Consider the following 15900-nt stretch of genomic DNA (forward strand, 5'->3'; position numbering starts at 1 on the left):
AGGGGTGTTGAAGGAGCTGGGACAGACGGAAATGGTTGTGATGTCAAAACGAGATTGGCACAGTGACTTTAGGGAGGGAAGAAGTCTGGATTTACTTAAGTCTCCATAGTCTATGATCTATAGCATCGTGTGATGAGCACGTTAAATATTGCACTTAGGTAATTAAGTCTCAGAGAAACCAGTGCCTTCCAAAGCAGTATTAATTTACACTGCCAGATCTTTCTAGGCTTGATTGGCCATTTGGTGAGAAGTCACACTGGAACGGCAGCCTAACAGTGGCAGGAGGAAAATTAACAAAAGTGAGCTAGCAATAGGAGGCCCCAGTATTAGCGGTTTTCTCTCTGCCTTGGGACATGAAGTGCATGACAAGATGTTTCCTCATCTACCGGCACATACTTCCTCACCCAACAGCACAATCCCCCGCTCCAATGCTCTGCTCAAAATGTGGGCAATGACTTAGCGTTCTTTGACTCCTCTGACGTTTCCTGATCTCTCTTCTCTCCCATGGCCTTTGTATGTTCCCTTCTTGCCCCCGAATACAACTTGTCTACAGTACAGGGCATCAAAAGGGCTTCTGTGGATAACAGTTCTCCCTCTCCTGACTCTTTAAAGATCCTCACTGTTCTCAGAGATCCATCCTTTCCCTGCCATGTCTGTGAGTCAATTTCTCTGGGCCAGCGTATTCATCACCATCATGTATTCTGAGATAGAACATTGCTTTTTAAGAATGGGAAGATTAAAACATTTCTTGTCCCCAAGTGCCTGGGTATTAGCAGTGAGATTGCCCAATTTTAGCTGACTAATGACTCCAAAGTGACATCAGTATACATATAAACACATAACTGGCAAACATAAGCATAGGTAAATGTGCACGTGTGTCGCTAAGCTGCATCTTCTTTGCCATGAGCAAAACTTAATAAAAATACATATTTATAAACGTATGTAGCTTTATATATGCATTTATGTACAAGTAAGCAACATCCTCCTTGTCTTCAGCAGGAAGTAAGGATGCCCCGAGGCTGGTTCCAGTGGAGCACTACTACCTTACCTTGATCTGGCAGCTTCTCCATATTTTCTCTTTGTCAAAGACCCATAGGTCCGCCTGACTTTCATTTCCCAGATATTCTCCAGTAGAAACACAAAGGTTCAAATAGTGAGCAACTTACCGCTGGAGGTGCTGTTCCAGAGACGACTCCTCAGCATTCAGCAGAGCTGCTGCACAGGTCAGCAGCTGATGGCTGCAGCTTACAGATTTGAGTTCCAAGATGAGGAGGCCCAAGCAGAACATAGATCCCATCTCCTCCAGTTCACTGGTACCAAACTGTAGACCCTGTCAATTAAACAAAGCACTCAACAGTGAGTATAGGATGGAAACCAAGTGAAGACAATCTGAGATTAAGAGGAAGGACACCTGGACATAGGCCTATCACAGAAATTAAGAATTAATAGTATTTATCAGTAACTGCCCAATGTGTTTTGTTGTGGGATTTGTGGCTTAGTGGTTCTCAGTCTGCATTACTTCAACCTTCAGGATTTCCCAGAAGTACTCCCAAGACAGCAATGACCGGGTAGGGGTACTAGAGGGCAGGAGGTGTGCGTGGAGATCCAGGAGTCACTTCCCCCCACTTTAGGTAAAGCAGCAGTACTTCTATCTGTATTTTACAAAAGGGTTTCACAGCTGAAACAAAAGTCTGTAAACAATATTACTAAGAGATACCCTTTTTCTCCCATAAATTTGCCAACCAACGGAGAAGAATGAGGGCGATCTCTCACATACAAACACTAAAAACTTAAAAAAAACCAACTCATTCACCATTTATTTAGAACCACCTATTCAGCTGTACTAAGACGACACATGAAAGCAAAGTCATGACATTCATGCTATGCTATTATTCACGAAGTTAACAGATAATAATAACAATGAACAAACAACTTTATTGAGCATTTACTATATCCAGTACTGTTCTGAGCCCTTTTACATGCATTAACTCAGTGAATCCTTAACAAAATCCTATGAGGTAGATATTGTTACTGTATCCATTCCACAGAGAAGGGGATTTAGACCCATAGAACTGATACTTTATCCATGCCCTCCCAGCTAGTACATAATAGAGCCTCATAAATCACTTCTGACTTAACTACTCAACAAAGTGCTTTATGTAGTCTAGGAGGAACTCCGTTACATGGTGAGGTAGAAAGTGCATGGTTTTTGAAGTCAGATAAAAATTGGATTTGAATCCTGATTTTACTATTTTCTGTGTGATCTTAGATATATGAACATTCACCTTGATTTTCTCATTCATAAAAAAGGATTATAATTCTTCCCTCCATATACTTAGACAAGTCATGATAGGAATATTTCAAAGTCCCCCAATATTGATCAGTAATAGCTCAATTTTTCTTTCCTTCATCCTATAAAGATATCTAATATGACAGAATTCAATGTGGTCCTGAGGTCTTCATGTTTATAAAGTACATTTGACTTAAATGAAAAAGAATCAATTGTTGAATATTATATTTTAAGAAATAGATTTTCCATCCAAAGAATAGTGATCAAGAAGACAGGGATGTGATAGTAAAAATTTGAAAAGATTGGCCAAAAGTATCCCAAGGCAAAAAAAATTCCAAGCCGGGAAATTGTAAGTGTCACAAAAGAATTTCTACGTAAAAGGATACAGAAATGTGTAAAGTCCTCAAGTTTATTTTATTTTATTAATTTTTTTTGTTTTTTTAATTAGAGTATAATTGCTTTACAATGATGTGTTAGTTTCTGTTGTATAACAAAGTGAATCAGCTATACATATACATATATCCCCATATCTCCTCCCTCTTGCATCTCCCTCCCACCCTCCCTATCCCACCCCTCTAGGTGGTCACAAAGCACCAAGCTGATCTCCCTGTGCTACGCAGCTGCTTCCCACTAGCTATCTATTTCACCTTTGGTAGTGTATATATGTCCATGCCACTCTCTCTTTGTCCCAGCTTGTTTTAGCTGTTTAAAAATGTGATTTGCTGCATGTTTGGACACCTGTTTTCCTGAAGAAAGGAGACATTACTTTAGAGTTAAGGGAAGTCTGTTGTTCCATAAACAACGGCAGTGGGAAGGGAAAGACGTGTTTAACAAGTTATTTTCCTTAGGTCAATGGAAAAGATCACTTTTTACAGAGAGAGAAGAATCTCAGTCTCTTTCCATGTGCCACAGCTCTGAGGGCTGATACTTTTCCTCTGCCCATTTTCCTGGCTGCTTTTCTTCATTCTGGAAGGGCTGTCTTGGGTCACACCCTCCTCCTCAGTCAGAAGCAGGAGGCCTCCTCTTACATGTGTTACCCCAGCATCCCGCTGAACAGACAACAGGCCAAAAGAAGCAAGAGTCCTGGGGGAAATAAATCTCACAGCATGCACCATATTGCCAGGTCAGGGGCAATTTCTTCATACAAGTCAACTTCTGTACAACAGCAGACAAAATGATAGCGTTTTCATAATGCAAAAATAGTCCCATATCTCCGATATTGCTTTGTTTATTTCAGCCAATGGTTGGTATTATAAAACGACTATTCCAGAAGACCTTGAATAAAGGAACTTATACCATTTATTGGCTGTGGGGTCTTGGGTAACGCTTATTCTATTTCACCCTCTACTATGAATCTCACTTGAGTACTCTATACTTTTTACTCTCACACAGTTATCAAAAACATTTGTTTATCCAAACGGCCTCCTCTTACCTCCCACACCCAGCCTGGAGTGAAATCCTCAAAGGCAAGGACTGAGCAGTATCTGTTTTTTTTACATCCCTGGCATGGAATACATAGCCTGTCATATGGCATGTCGTCCATATATTAAAAATGGATAAGTAATGGTTATAAATGGGTGGGTATAGAAAGGCATGGATGGAGTGTCTCTTGGATACTTATTGTATTTGTTAAGTGAAACTTCATTTCTCTGAGTAATGAATAGAGGAATGCCTTTAAATTATGTTCTCCCATTGTTAAAGGTCATGAGCATTTTTTAAATTCTTATTTTATTTTTGCTCCAGGAAGTGCATTCACTCCCTGGATATGTTTGGGAAAACGGGTAGATAAAATTTAGAAATTCTGTTATATACTTTGGTTAGTTACCATATACTCACAGCAGCAAGGCTTTGGGTTAGTTTAAAAGCGCATCTTAATAAAACAGAGACCCAATTTTCCTCTCCCCCAGCTTAGTTGTGTTAATTCGGATTTGCTTTTCACAGCCGATGACAGAAAGCCTGACTATAGTGGCTTAAACATAAATAGAGCTTTATTTTTTGCATATTAAAAGTTTTGGTGGGTATGAAGTTTGTGGCATTATTTCAGTGTCTTAACAAAATCAGGGTCACTTTATCTGCCATTCTCCTGGTTTTCTCAACATGACTACAAGATGGCTGCTGTAGCTCCAGCCAGCACATCATCATTCAAGGAAGGAGAAAGAGAAAGTGAGGGGGAGGAGGCGACAGCATACTCTTGCTTACACTTTACTGGCCAGAACTGTGTATTATAATAAAGCAAACTCCAGCTTTAAATGGTCTGGTAACTGAACATTTTAGCTTGTTCATCCTCTTTAATAAAGACATGTAAGACAGAAGAGTGTTAGAAACAAGCGTTGGGTGAGCCAACAATGTCTGTCATATCAATATTCAGTTACCAATGCTGTCAGAAAGTATAGGTGCCTATCTTTTCATCACATTGGTAAGCAAAACTCACTAGCACAGTTCTTTATATATATATACACACACATTAACTTTTCTTGATAATCTACCCCAAAATAAGTCAAATTCATAAGTACATTTGAACCCAAAATTGCCTACCAACCTCATCCTCACTTAATTTTTAAATATTAATATGGGAAGAATATTTGTGTTATTACAGAAAATTACTTATTTTAATATTTATGTTATTGCAGAAAATTACATATTGGTAAGATATACATAGAATCCACAAAAGATAAGTTTATAAAGCATGAATACTGATAACTGGTGAGCAAAAGAGGAAAAATAATTTAAAAACAAACATGGAAAAATGTTCTATCTTATTACCTAAGTAAAAATGCCTCTTACACCCAGCATATTGGTAGATATATATATTCAGATCTGTAATATTTAGTGCTGACTCATGATAAAAGCTGGCACATATCAAAATGCATTGACTATGTGACATGATAATATCACTTCTGGGAACTTTTCCTAAGGAACTGATTCTAAATAAAAGTGAAGCCATATGCACAAACTGTATATTATATCAAGGTTATATATAATAATTAAAATTTGAGAGAAATAAAAGTCTAAATATCTAATAAGGAAAAAATGACTACGGAAATTATAATGGAATAAATTTTATGACATATAATGAAGTCACTAAAATGATAATTAGAACAATTTAACAATATGGAATATGTTTATGATTTAATGATAGGTGTGAAAAGCAAAATCCAAAGCACATAATGATGTGATTTCTGGTGAAGACTTAGAAATGAAAATTCCTCATGCTCGCTTTGGCAGCACATATACTAAAATTGGAACAATACAGAGAAGATTAGCATGGTCCCTGCAAAAGGATGACATGCAAATACGTGAAGCATTCCATATTTTATTTTACCAGGGGAAGGGATAGATTGGGAGTTTGGGATTGACATGCACACACTGCTATCTTTAAAAGAGATAATCAACAAGGACCTACTGTATAGCACAGGGAACTTTGCTCAATATTATGTTACAGCCTAAATGGGAAAAGAATTTGAAAAAGAACAGATACATGAATATGTATAACTGAATCACTTTGCTGTATACCTGAAACTAACACAACATTGTTAATCAGCTACACTCCAATATAAAATAAAAAGTTAAAAAAAGCCATTAAAAAAAAAACCCTCACATACACTTTCAGACACCATTGCTATGATTTGCCAATATTACACAAACATTTGGGGGAGGGGGCTCTATAATATCAATAAAACATCCATGTAAGAAATATTTTTTAAAGTTATTGCTCCCTAGAAAAATGTTTAAAAAGCTATATGTAGTATGCCAATAAACTATTGTAATTCCATTTAGCAGCTGTAAGATCTTCTCTTTATCTTTTATATTCTGAAGTATATTTAGATTTATTTCTTTTATGTGTAATTCAGTGACACTGAAGATTGGTGTCTTTCATTAGTTCTAGAAAAGTGTCACCCATTATCTCTTGGAATAATTTATCACCCCCATTCCCTATCTCCTCAATAACTCTTAGCTCTACTTTCATATTTTTATTTCTTTCTATCACTGTGATTCTGAATATTTTATATAAATATTCCACTTTAATAATTCTCTCTCCAGCTTCATTGAACCATCTCTTTAACTCATCCATCTCAAAAACTGTCTCTAAAACACTAAAAACACAGTTATTTATATTCTCTACCTGGTTATTCTTGAATATAGTCTTTGCGTGCATCATTTGTTGGTTTGATTTTTCTGTTTAATGTCAATAATGTAGGCTTGTTTGCTCAAATATTTTATGGTTTTTCAAAAATTCTAAATTTATATTTCTTTTCACTCAAAGAAAGTCTTTGTGGATTGATTTTAATGCTCTTGCCTCCAGAAAGAAAGTGTGTTTTCCTCCCCTGGGCACTTGGGGACAACAAATCAACGACCATTATAGGCTTAAGTTTTGGCTTGAGGCCTTTTGGGTTACACTGTACCACTGAAATATGACTCCAAATCTGCTTGAAGGAGGGTTTGTGTTGAGAAATTATGAATAAAAGACTTTTCCATTTTTTTCCTGCTCTACCCAAAGCAATGGCCAAGACAGTCAGGCAAACCCACTTACTTGCTTCACAGATTGTGGTTTCACTGGTTTACTGACTGCAAATGTCATTTTTGGAGGTTCTGGCTTTGTGTGATTAAGTCTTCAATTAGTCCTCACATCTTGCATGGGCCTCTCTTTGTGTCCCAAAACCCAAGTCATACGTGGATAGGGATTAATATCTGGCCCAAAGACCTACAACAATGTCTGGCAAAGCCTATCTTTTTAACAAAACTAGGCTTCATTGAACACCCTCTATAAACATACACAGAGGGAAGACGTTACACCTATGTAGAAATACTGCAGTTAAAAAGGGTGGCACTCAAAGGACACCAAACAAGTACATTTACTACTAGAAATGAGAAAAATCTGGGACATTTCTTGTTTATATTCTTGGAAAGAATCAAGAGTATACTGCATTGGTGAAAGTGTAGCAAAAGGCATGACGAGAGAATAAGAGCACAGAAGAAATTGTACTATTGAGATGGAAAGTACAATTTCTAAGTTAAAAGCCATTGGAAAGAGTTAACAAACTGTTTGATGCAGAAAATAAAATTCATTTTGTATAGGACAGCTCTGAGAAATTTTCCAGTATCTCAAGGGAAAACTAGATAAACAAGACAAGCTAAATACATAAATAAGAACTGCAGAACAGATTCAGGCACTTGATCTTGGACTTTCTTGGACTTTCAGACTAGGTAGTATGGGAGTCATAACAGAAGTCAAGAAAAAGAAAAAGAGGGAAAAAAGAGGGGAAAAAGCATGATGAAAAGAAGAAAGAAATTCCTTACATTAAAAAAAAATCTGGGCTTCCCTCGTGGCGCAGTGGTTGAGAGTCCACCTGCCGATGCAGGGGACATGGGTTCGTGCCCCGGTCCGGGAAGATCCCACATGCCGTGGAGCGGCTGGGCCCGTGAGCCATGGGCGCTGGGCCTGCGTGTCCGGAGCCTGTGCTCCGCAACGGGAGAGGCCACAACGGGAGAGGCCACAACAGTGAGAGGGCCATGTACCGCAAAAAAAAAAAAAAAAAAAATCTGAGTCTGCAGATCAAACAAGCTAATCAAATACATGTGTTATAATTAATGAAAAGGAACAAAAAAAGTATAAAGAGCCCTATAAATAATCAAAATTAAATAGTAAAATTTGCTCACACCACTAAATACCAAAGACAACGAAGCAACAACTTACAGAATTGAGGAGAAAATACTGTGCCTGAAAAATGTTGTTTATGTGTGAGGGCCTTAGGAAGATAAACCCAAGGAAGAGAAAGAATTAAACACAGACAACACGTTGAGAAGGAAAATTTCAGAATTTCTTTTAAAATATTGTTGTAACCCTATTATTTATAATAACCAATACATGGAAACAACCTAAGTATCTATCAATGAACGAATTGATAAAGAAAATGTGATATAGGTATAGATATAGATAGATGTATTAGGACAGTGGTCAACCATAAAATAGAAGGAAATCCTGCCATTTGCAACAACATGGAAAGACCTTGAGTGCATTACGCTAAGTGAAATAAATCAGGGAAAGACAAATACTGTATGATCTTACTTGTATGTGGAATCTGAAAAAAACAAACATTGATACAGAGAACAGATTGGTGGTTGCTAGAGGCGGGCGGGTGGAAGGTGGGCAAAATGGGTGAAGGTGGTCAAAAGTTACAAACTTACAACTGTAAAATAAGTGCTGGGGATGTAATGTGCAGCATAGTCACTATAGTTAATAATAGGGTATTGTATATTTGAAAGTTGCTAAGGTAGTAAATCTTAAAGGTTCTCATCACAAAAAAAGTTGTAACTATGTGTGGTGATGAATATTAACAAAACATGATGATCATTTCTCAATATATACATTTATCAGATCACTATGTTGTATAGCTGAAACTAATGTAATGTTATATGCCAATTATAACTCAATAAAAAGTGGGAAAATATTAGCATAACCCTAAAACCAAAAAACTGATCATTATAGCACATAAATAAAGCAGCAAGACAAATAATTATACAGCATGGTCTAGAGAGTATTTTTCTAAGAATGACATGGGGTTGGTTTTATTAGGAAATCTACTAATACAAATGTTAACACATAGAGATCAAAAGGCAGAAGAGAAAAGAGAACAACAACAAAAAAAACCAGGACCTTCTGTATGCATCCATTTCTGATACAAGTCTTAGTATGTGAGCCCACAAAGAACTTACTAAACCTGAGAGGGCAGCATGGCATGGTAGGTGTAAACACAGTCCTGGAGCCCAGATTGCTAGGGTTTCAATCCCAGTGCTGTGCTAACTGTATGGCCATCGGGGAAATCATTTGACGTATCAGTGCCTCAATTGTCTTATCTGTAGAGTGGGAATAATAATAATAATAACAATAATAATAATAATAATAATAATACAACTATCTAACTCATGGAGCTGCTGAGCTAATCAGTGAGTTAACATATATAAAAATTTAATTTAGTACGTGGCCCATTTCACGTTATACAAGTATTTATTATTATCAATAATAATAGCAAATGCCTATATAAAACCAAAAGTCAAAATTATACTTGGCATACCCAATCCTTACTAAAACTATGGTATACTCTCACTACTGTTATTTACCATTATTTGGCAGGTTCCAAACAATTCAATAAGATAAGAAAAAATGAGTCATACATATGGAAAGAAGGAATCACATTATCATTATCTGAAAACTGACTATGTACTAAAACAAACCAAAGGAATCAACTGAAACAGAAAATCTATTAGATATAAGGCAAGAATTGAGTAAGTAGACAGGTAACAAATTAAATATGCAAAAATCAATTTTCTTTCTATGAACCAGCAAGATAAATTAAGTATAATAAAAATTCCATTTACAATAGCAACACAACTCTAAAATATTTAGAAATGGAATTAATAATAAGTACTCCAGGCTTCCCTGGTGGCACAGTGGTTGAGAGTCCCCTTGCCGATACAGGGGACATGGGTTTGTGCCCCGGTCCGGGAGGATCCCACATTCCGCGGAGCGGCTGGGCTCGTGAGCCATGGCCGCTGAGCCTGCGCGTCCGGAGCCTGTGCTCCGCAACGGGAGAGGCCACAACGGTGAGAGGCCCGCGTACCGCAAAAAAAAAAAAAAAAAAAAAAAAAAAAAAGTACTCTAAGGGTTATATGATAAATCCCAGGACTTTACCAAGAGATAACAGGTAAAATTTAAATAAATGAAGAAATATGCTGAATTCTGGGAAAGCAGCGACCAATAGCATGCAATATCAATTCTCCTCATATCAGTCTATAAAAGCATAGAAATCAAAACAGCAATGGGGGAGCTTCCCTGGTGGCGCAGTGGTTGAGAGTCCGCCTGCCGATGCAGGGGACACGGGCTCGTGCCCCGGTCTGGGAAGATCCCACATGCCACGGAGCGGCTGGGCCCGTGAGCCATGGCCGGTGAGCCTGCGCATCCGGAGCCTATGCTCCGCAATGGGAGAGGCCACAACAGTGAGAGGCCCGCGAACCGCAAAAAAAAAAAAAAAAAAAAAAACAGCAATGGGGATTTTCAGACTTGGCAAACTAAATCCACTTTAGAAGAATACATGGCAAAAATATCCCAGAATAATTTTGGAATGAAGAGTAAAAATAATGAGGGTTTTCCTTTACAAATAGGCAAAAGATCTTACACATTTACAATAATTTGCTATTATGGTACTGATGCAAAATATGGCAGCAGATCAAGGGAAGACTACAAAAAGCACCAAAACCCTCGAATATGTGAAAGTTTGCATATGATAAAAACGCCTTTCAATTCACCAAGAAATGGATTATGATGGAGCTAAAACAAAAACAATGGGTTAATATTTGAGGTAAAACTCTTAACACAAATACAAAATTATTTAATTTTGATTAAAGGGTTAAATATTTAAAAATCAAGCAATAATAAAGGACAAAATACAGATTTATATGTTTTATCATCTCCAAACCAGGAGGTCTTTCAATGCATATCCCCAAAGAAGAAACCATAAAGGAAAATATTAATGAGTGGATAAATAAAATATAAATATATCTAAATTGCCTAAAATATTACAAATGAAAAAACAAACTAAACATAATTTTAATAAAGGGACAAATAACCTCACTTGATATAAAGTGCAAATTACTATAACAATAAAATATCATGATTTGCTTCTCAATTCAGGTTTAGCCTTGATCACTAAATTGTACTGACCAGCTGGTCCAAAGCTATAAAAAGGCACTATCATAGTCTGTTACCAATGGAAGTACATATAGTTGCAGTATTTCCAAAGGACAATTTGAAAATATATTTCAAAAGCCTTAAGAATGTTTAAGTTCTTGGAGTTCATTCAAATTCCAGAAATCATTATTAAGAAAATAATCGTAAGATGAACAAGAAAGTCCTAAATGTGCACCAGTATATTACTAGTCAAATAAGCTTGAGTATATTCACATCATGGAATATTAATATTATGATGGGCTTTGAAGAGACAACACCATGGGGATAATTTCACAATATAGTATTGTTTTAATTATCTGTGGAATGCTTTAATTTCTTTGTTTTAATTTTTTTTTTTTTTTTTTTTTGCGGTATGCAGGCCTCTCACTGTTGTGGCCTCTCCCATTGTGGAGCACAGGTTCTGGACGCGCAGGCTCAGCGGCCATGGCTCACGGGCCCAGCCGCTCCGCGGCATGTGGGATCCTCCCGGACCGGGGCACGAACCCGTGTCCCCTGCATCGGCAGGCGGACTCTCAACCACTGCGCCACCAGGGAAGCCTTAATTTTTTATATTAGAGTATAGTTGATTTACAATGTTGTGTTAGTTTCAGGCGTACAGCAAAGTGAATCAGTTATACATATACATACATCTATTCTTTTCCAGATTCTTTTCCCATATAGGTTACTGTATTACTAAATATTGAGTAGAGTTCCCTGTGCTATAAGGTAGGTCCTTGTTGATTAACTATGTTATACATAGTAGTGTGTGTATGTTAATCCCAACCTCCTAATTTATCCCTCCTCTCACAACCTTTCCCCTTTGTTAAGCATAAATTTGTTCTCTAAGCCTGTGAGTCTGTTTCTGGTTTTTTTTTTTTTTTTTTTTTTTTTTGCATTACGTGGGCTTCTCACTGCTGTGGCCTCTCCCGTTGCGGAGCACAGGCTCTGGACGCGCAGGCCCAGCAGCCATGGCTCACGGGCCTAGCCGCTCCGCGGCATGTGGGATCTTCCCAGACCGGGGCACGAACCCGTGTCCCCTGCATCGGCAGGCGGACTCTCAACCACTGCGCCACCAGGGAAGCCCCTGTTTCTGTTTTATAAATAAGTTCATTTGTATCATTTTTTAAGATTCCACATATAAGTGATATCATAGGACATTCGTATTTCACTGTCTGACTTACTTCACTTAGTATGATAAACTCTAGGTCCATCCATGTTGCTGCAAATGGCATTATTTAATTCAATATAGTATTACAAATAAATCCACTACAGTGTAGTATATCCATTGTGATCCTAATTTTATTTAAAATTTTTTAAACAATTTACATGTACAAAAATGTTAAAAGTAGTTAGAAATGCATGATGATGAGGGTACCCACTTTAATTTTTTTTCTTTGTTCGTTTTCCTTATTTTATTTTTAGTCATAAAAATAAGTAATTGCTTTTTCACTCATATTTCCTTAAGCAATGCACCTAAGCCTGGAAAGAGTAGTATATCTGAATGAATATTATTTTATATGTGATTTTAAATTTATAAGTAAAATTAAAATTCATTTTAATAATTCCTTAGTTAAGTTAAAATTAAATCAAATATTTGAATTTAAATATTTAATCAGGACAAAAGGCAAAGAATAAAGCTGGTTAGTCACATCAACTTTCTTGAGTACCTGTTTCTTCCTTCACACACATTACCTGGTATCCTCTAGATTCTCCTTAATTCCTTTGGGTCACTGAGCCTGTGCCTATTTTCATTTTGGGGTTAAACATCTTAAGGTCTAGTAAAAATATAGTAACAAGAAATCTACTCCCTTGGTATTGTCCCCAGAAACATTCTCAGAATCTTTACAAACTGCCAGCGTGAGTTGAGAGACAGTGACTTTTAGAGTTTTAAATGAGTTTGGAGAGGTTGTGAGATGAATTAAGTTTGTACATCCTTTGTCCTGACATGCACCCAGCAGAGAAGTTAAAACTGAGCCAATCCAGCCATGCAGATCTGTGAACTCTAATAGGTGGCAGAGAAGAAAGCGAGAAAGCCGGTGGACGGGGCTCCTCGGCTTCCTTGCTTATCGACCCCATCAGATGGACTCTAATGCTTTCACACTGAAGACCAAATCAATCGCGAAGCATGTTGATGTCTCTGCCAGACTCCATCTGATGGGCTCCTGTGTACAAAGCCCCTCTGTATCCATCCTTTCAGCCCCGGCTTCCTAATCCATTACTGACAATTGTTTCCTTAGTAACTGCAAAAAGGCCCTATATTCATGGAAACAGCAGGGCTGGATTTCAAATGTGTCCTTTATTTCTATGCTGGACCTTCCCTGGGTCTTTTATTGGTAAATGTGTGCTTAAGCCATGAATGACACAGCAGACAGCTAAGTCCTCTGTGATTGCATTTCCATGTCTTTCTGGACCACGCATATGAGAGTAAATATGAATCAGAGACTGTATCTTAGACAGCCTAGAATTTGAGCAGAGAGGAATCTTAGCAAGCTTAACTCTCCGTTTTATAGATGCATAAACTGACAATGCCTTATACAAAGTTATGTAGCTAAGTGCCAGTAGAAACGTGCTTACAATAAATGTTCCCTTGACACTAATCAAATGTCCATGTCAATACACAAGGCTTCAAACTTCACATTCCTGTTTAATAAAAGATTTGGAGTTCATCTTTTCTTAGAGGTTATGTGCCTCCATAAGTCTTACCTTTCAGCAGGAACAAGCACAAGCTCAATCATAAGCAATTAGGTTGTCACCTTCCTTCTCTATTTCCACCCACTGTCCCTGGCACTCCTCTTCCCTGGCCCTTTGATCCCTTAGCTCTGCCCTTGGTTCCTGAAACCTGCCCTAGCCCGCCTTATGATGACTAGCTGCAGCGATCTCTCTAGCCCTGGGTCCCCAGAGGTGCTCTGAGATCTAGTTTTGAACTTTCCTTCCAGTGTCACAGATTGGCGGGGAGGGTGGGAGAAGGTCCCCTGCCTCTGTCTACAGGGCTTCCCTGGTGGCGCAGTGGTTGAGAGTCCGCCTGCCGATGCAGGGGACACGGGTTCGTGCCCTGGTCTGGGAAGATCCCACATGCCGCGGAGCGGCTGGGCCCGTGAGCCATGGCCGCTGGGCCTGCACGTCCGGAGCCTGTGCTCTGCAACGGGAGAGGCCACAACAGTGAGAGGCCCGCATACCGCAAAAAAAAAAAAAAAAAAAAAAAGAGTTATATACAATATTTTGAGAAACTTGTCTGAAAAAGACAATGACCAATCAGAACAGATGCCGGTCATAGCAATGGAGCAGAGTTCTGCTTTGCCAGGTTTGTATCCTGTGGTTTCTGAATCTTGATATGGTCCTGGAGGAATATGGAAGAGGAGTGAGGGAGAACAGGATAGTGAAGGGGTGGGTGGGAGTTTCACTTGGAGGGCATAAGCAGTGGCTATTAACGCACAGATGTGAAAGTATTTCAATTCCCTACACAGTGGAATACCAATCCTAACCCTTATCCAGGTCTCCAGTCTCCACACGAGTCCGTCCAAGTACACCCAGTCTCCCTGTCTGGTGAGGGGGATGGGACACCAACCAAAACTATTTTCAAAAGGTGAAATAACATTAAGATGAAGCTGCAGCCCCCAACTTTCCATAAATATAGCTTCTCCCAGGAGAGTGGCCCACCAGACCTGCCTTCACTAGTCACGTTGGATGGCCAGTGGCTTTGGGAGGGTAAGAGCACCATAACAATATTCAAGTCCAGCACTTCCCAAAGCATGGTCCCCAGATTAGTGTTTGCCTGTGAAATGTTTGGAACACTTATCTGTGATGAAATAAGAGAGCTGGGACTGAATATAAATCAATCATGTGACTAAGTACACATGTTTAGTTCATCTGATTGTTTTTTTCCAAGGAAGGGAGCACTGTGATTGTGTTTATTTATATTCTGGTACAAGTTTCCTATACCTTTGCAGCAACCGATGAATCAACAGTTCAGGGACCAGATAGTTTGTGTAGTACTGCTCTAGAATAAACTCCCCAACAAGGCCTCGGCTTTGAACAATGCAAAAAGAATATTTTGGGAGCCAACTCTCTGGGATCTGAATCTCAATTCTGCCACTTCTTATCCCAATGACCATGTTCAAGTTATGTAACCTCTTTGAGTTCAAGGTCTTCTTCCTTAAAATGGGAAAATATTATATATCACGTAAGTGTTTCTATGAATATTAAATGAAATATAATGTGCACATGTACCATACAGATGCACAGAGTAGATGCTCCATAAATGCGAATTTCAGGCGTTTTTTTCTACATGCACTATTACACACACGGGCCTAGAAATCTGTATAAATCACATTTATACATAACATGTAAATGTATGTATGTCCTTAAAACCTAAAAATAGAGTTACCATATGATCCAGTGATCCCACTCCTGGGCATGTATCTGGAGGAAACTCTATTTTGAAAAGATACATGCACCCCAGTGTTCTTGGAAGAACTATTTACAATAGCCAAGACATTGGAAGCTACCTAAATGTCCATTGACAGGTGACTGAATAAAGAAGACGTGATATATATATATATATATATATATATATATATATATATATATATATATATATAAATAAATATATAATGGAATATTACTCAGTCACAAAAAAAGAATGAAATATTGCCATTTGCAGCAACATGAATGGACCTAGAGATTGTCATACTGAGTGAAGGAAGTCAGAAAGAGAAAGACAAATACCATGTGATATCACTTATATATAGAATTTTTTTAAATGATACAATTGAACTTACTTACAAAACAGAAATAGACTCACAGAAATAGAAAACAAACTTGTAGTTACCAAAGGGGAAAGGTGGAGAAAGGATAAATTAGGAGTTTGGGATTAACAGATACATAC

General features: G+C 38.0%; 1 protein-coding gene across 1 annotated transcript in view; it reads right to left on the minus strand.

Moving 5' to 3' along the window:
* Window positions 1–1162: 1162 nt before the first annotated feature.
* The window catches only part of AGBL1 (AGBL carboxypeptidase 1), a gene marked incomplete at both ends in the record, with an annotated part of 599032 nt that continues 584294 nt past the window's right edge, over window positions 1163–15900 (minus strand). The window contains one exon of the mRNA XM_079699372.1: window positions 1163–1330. Within this exon, the coding sequence (XP_079555498.1) occupies window positions 1163–1330 (168 nt within the window). The remainder of the gene's footprint in view (window positions 1331–15900) is intronic.

This window comes from Hyperoodon ampullatus (assembly GCF_949752795.1).
Source record: "Hyperoodon ampullatus genome assembly, chromosome: 3".
Taxonomy (NCBI): Eukaryota; Metazoa; Chordata; class Mammalia; order Artiodactyla; family Ziphiidae; genus Hyperoodon; species Hyperoodon ampullatus.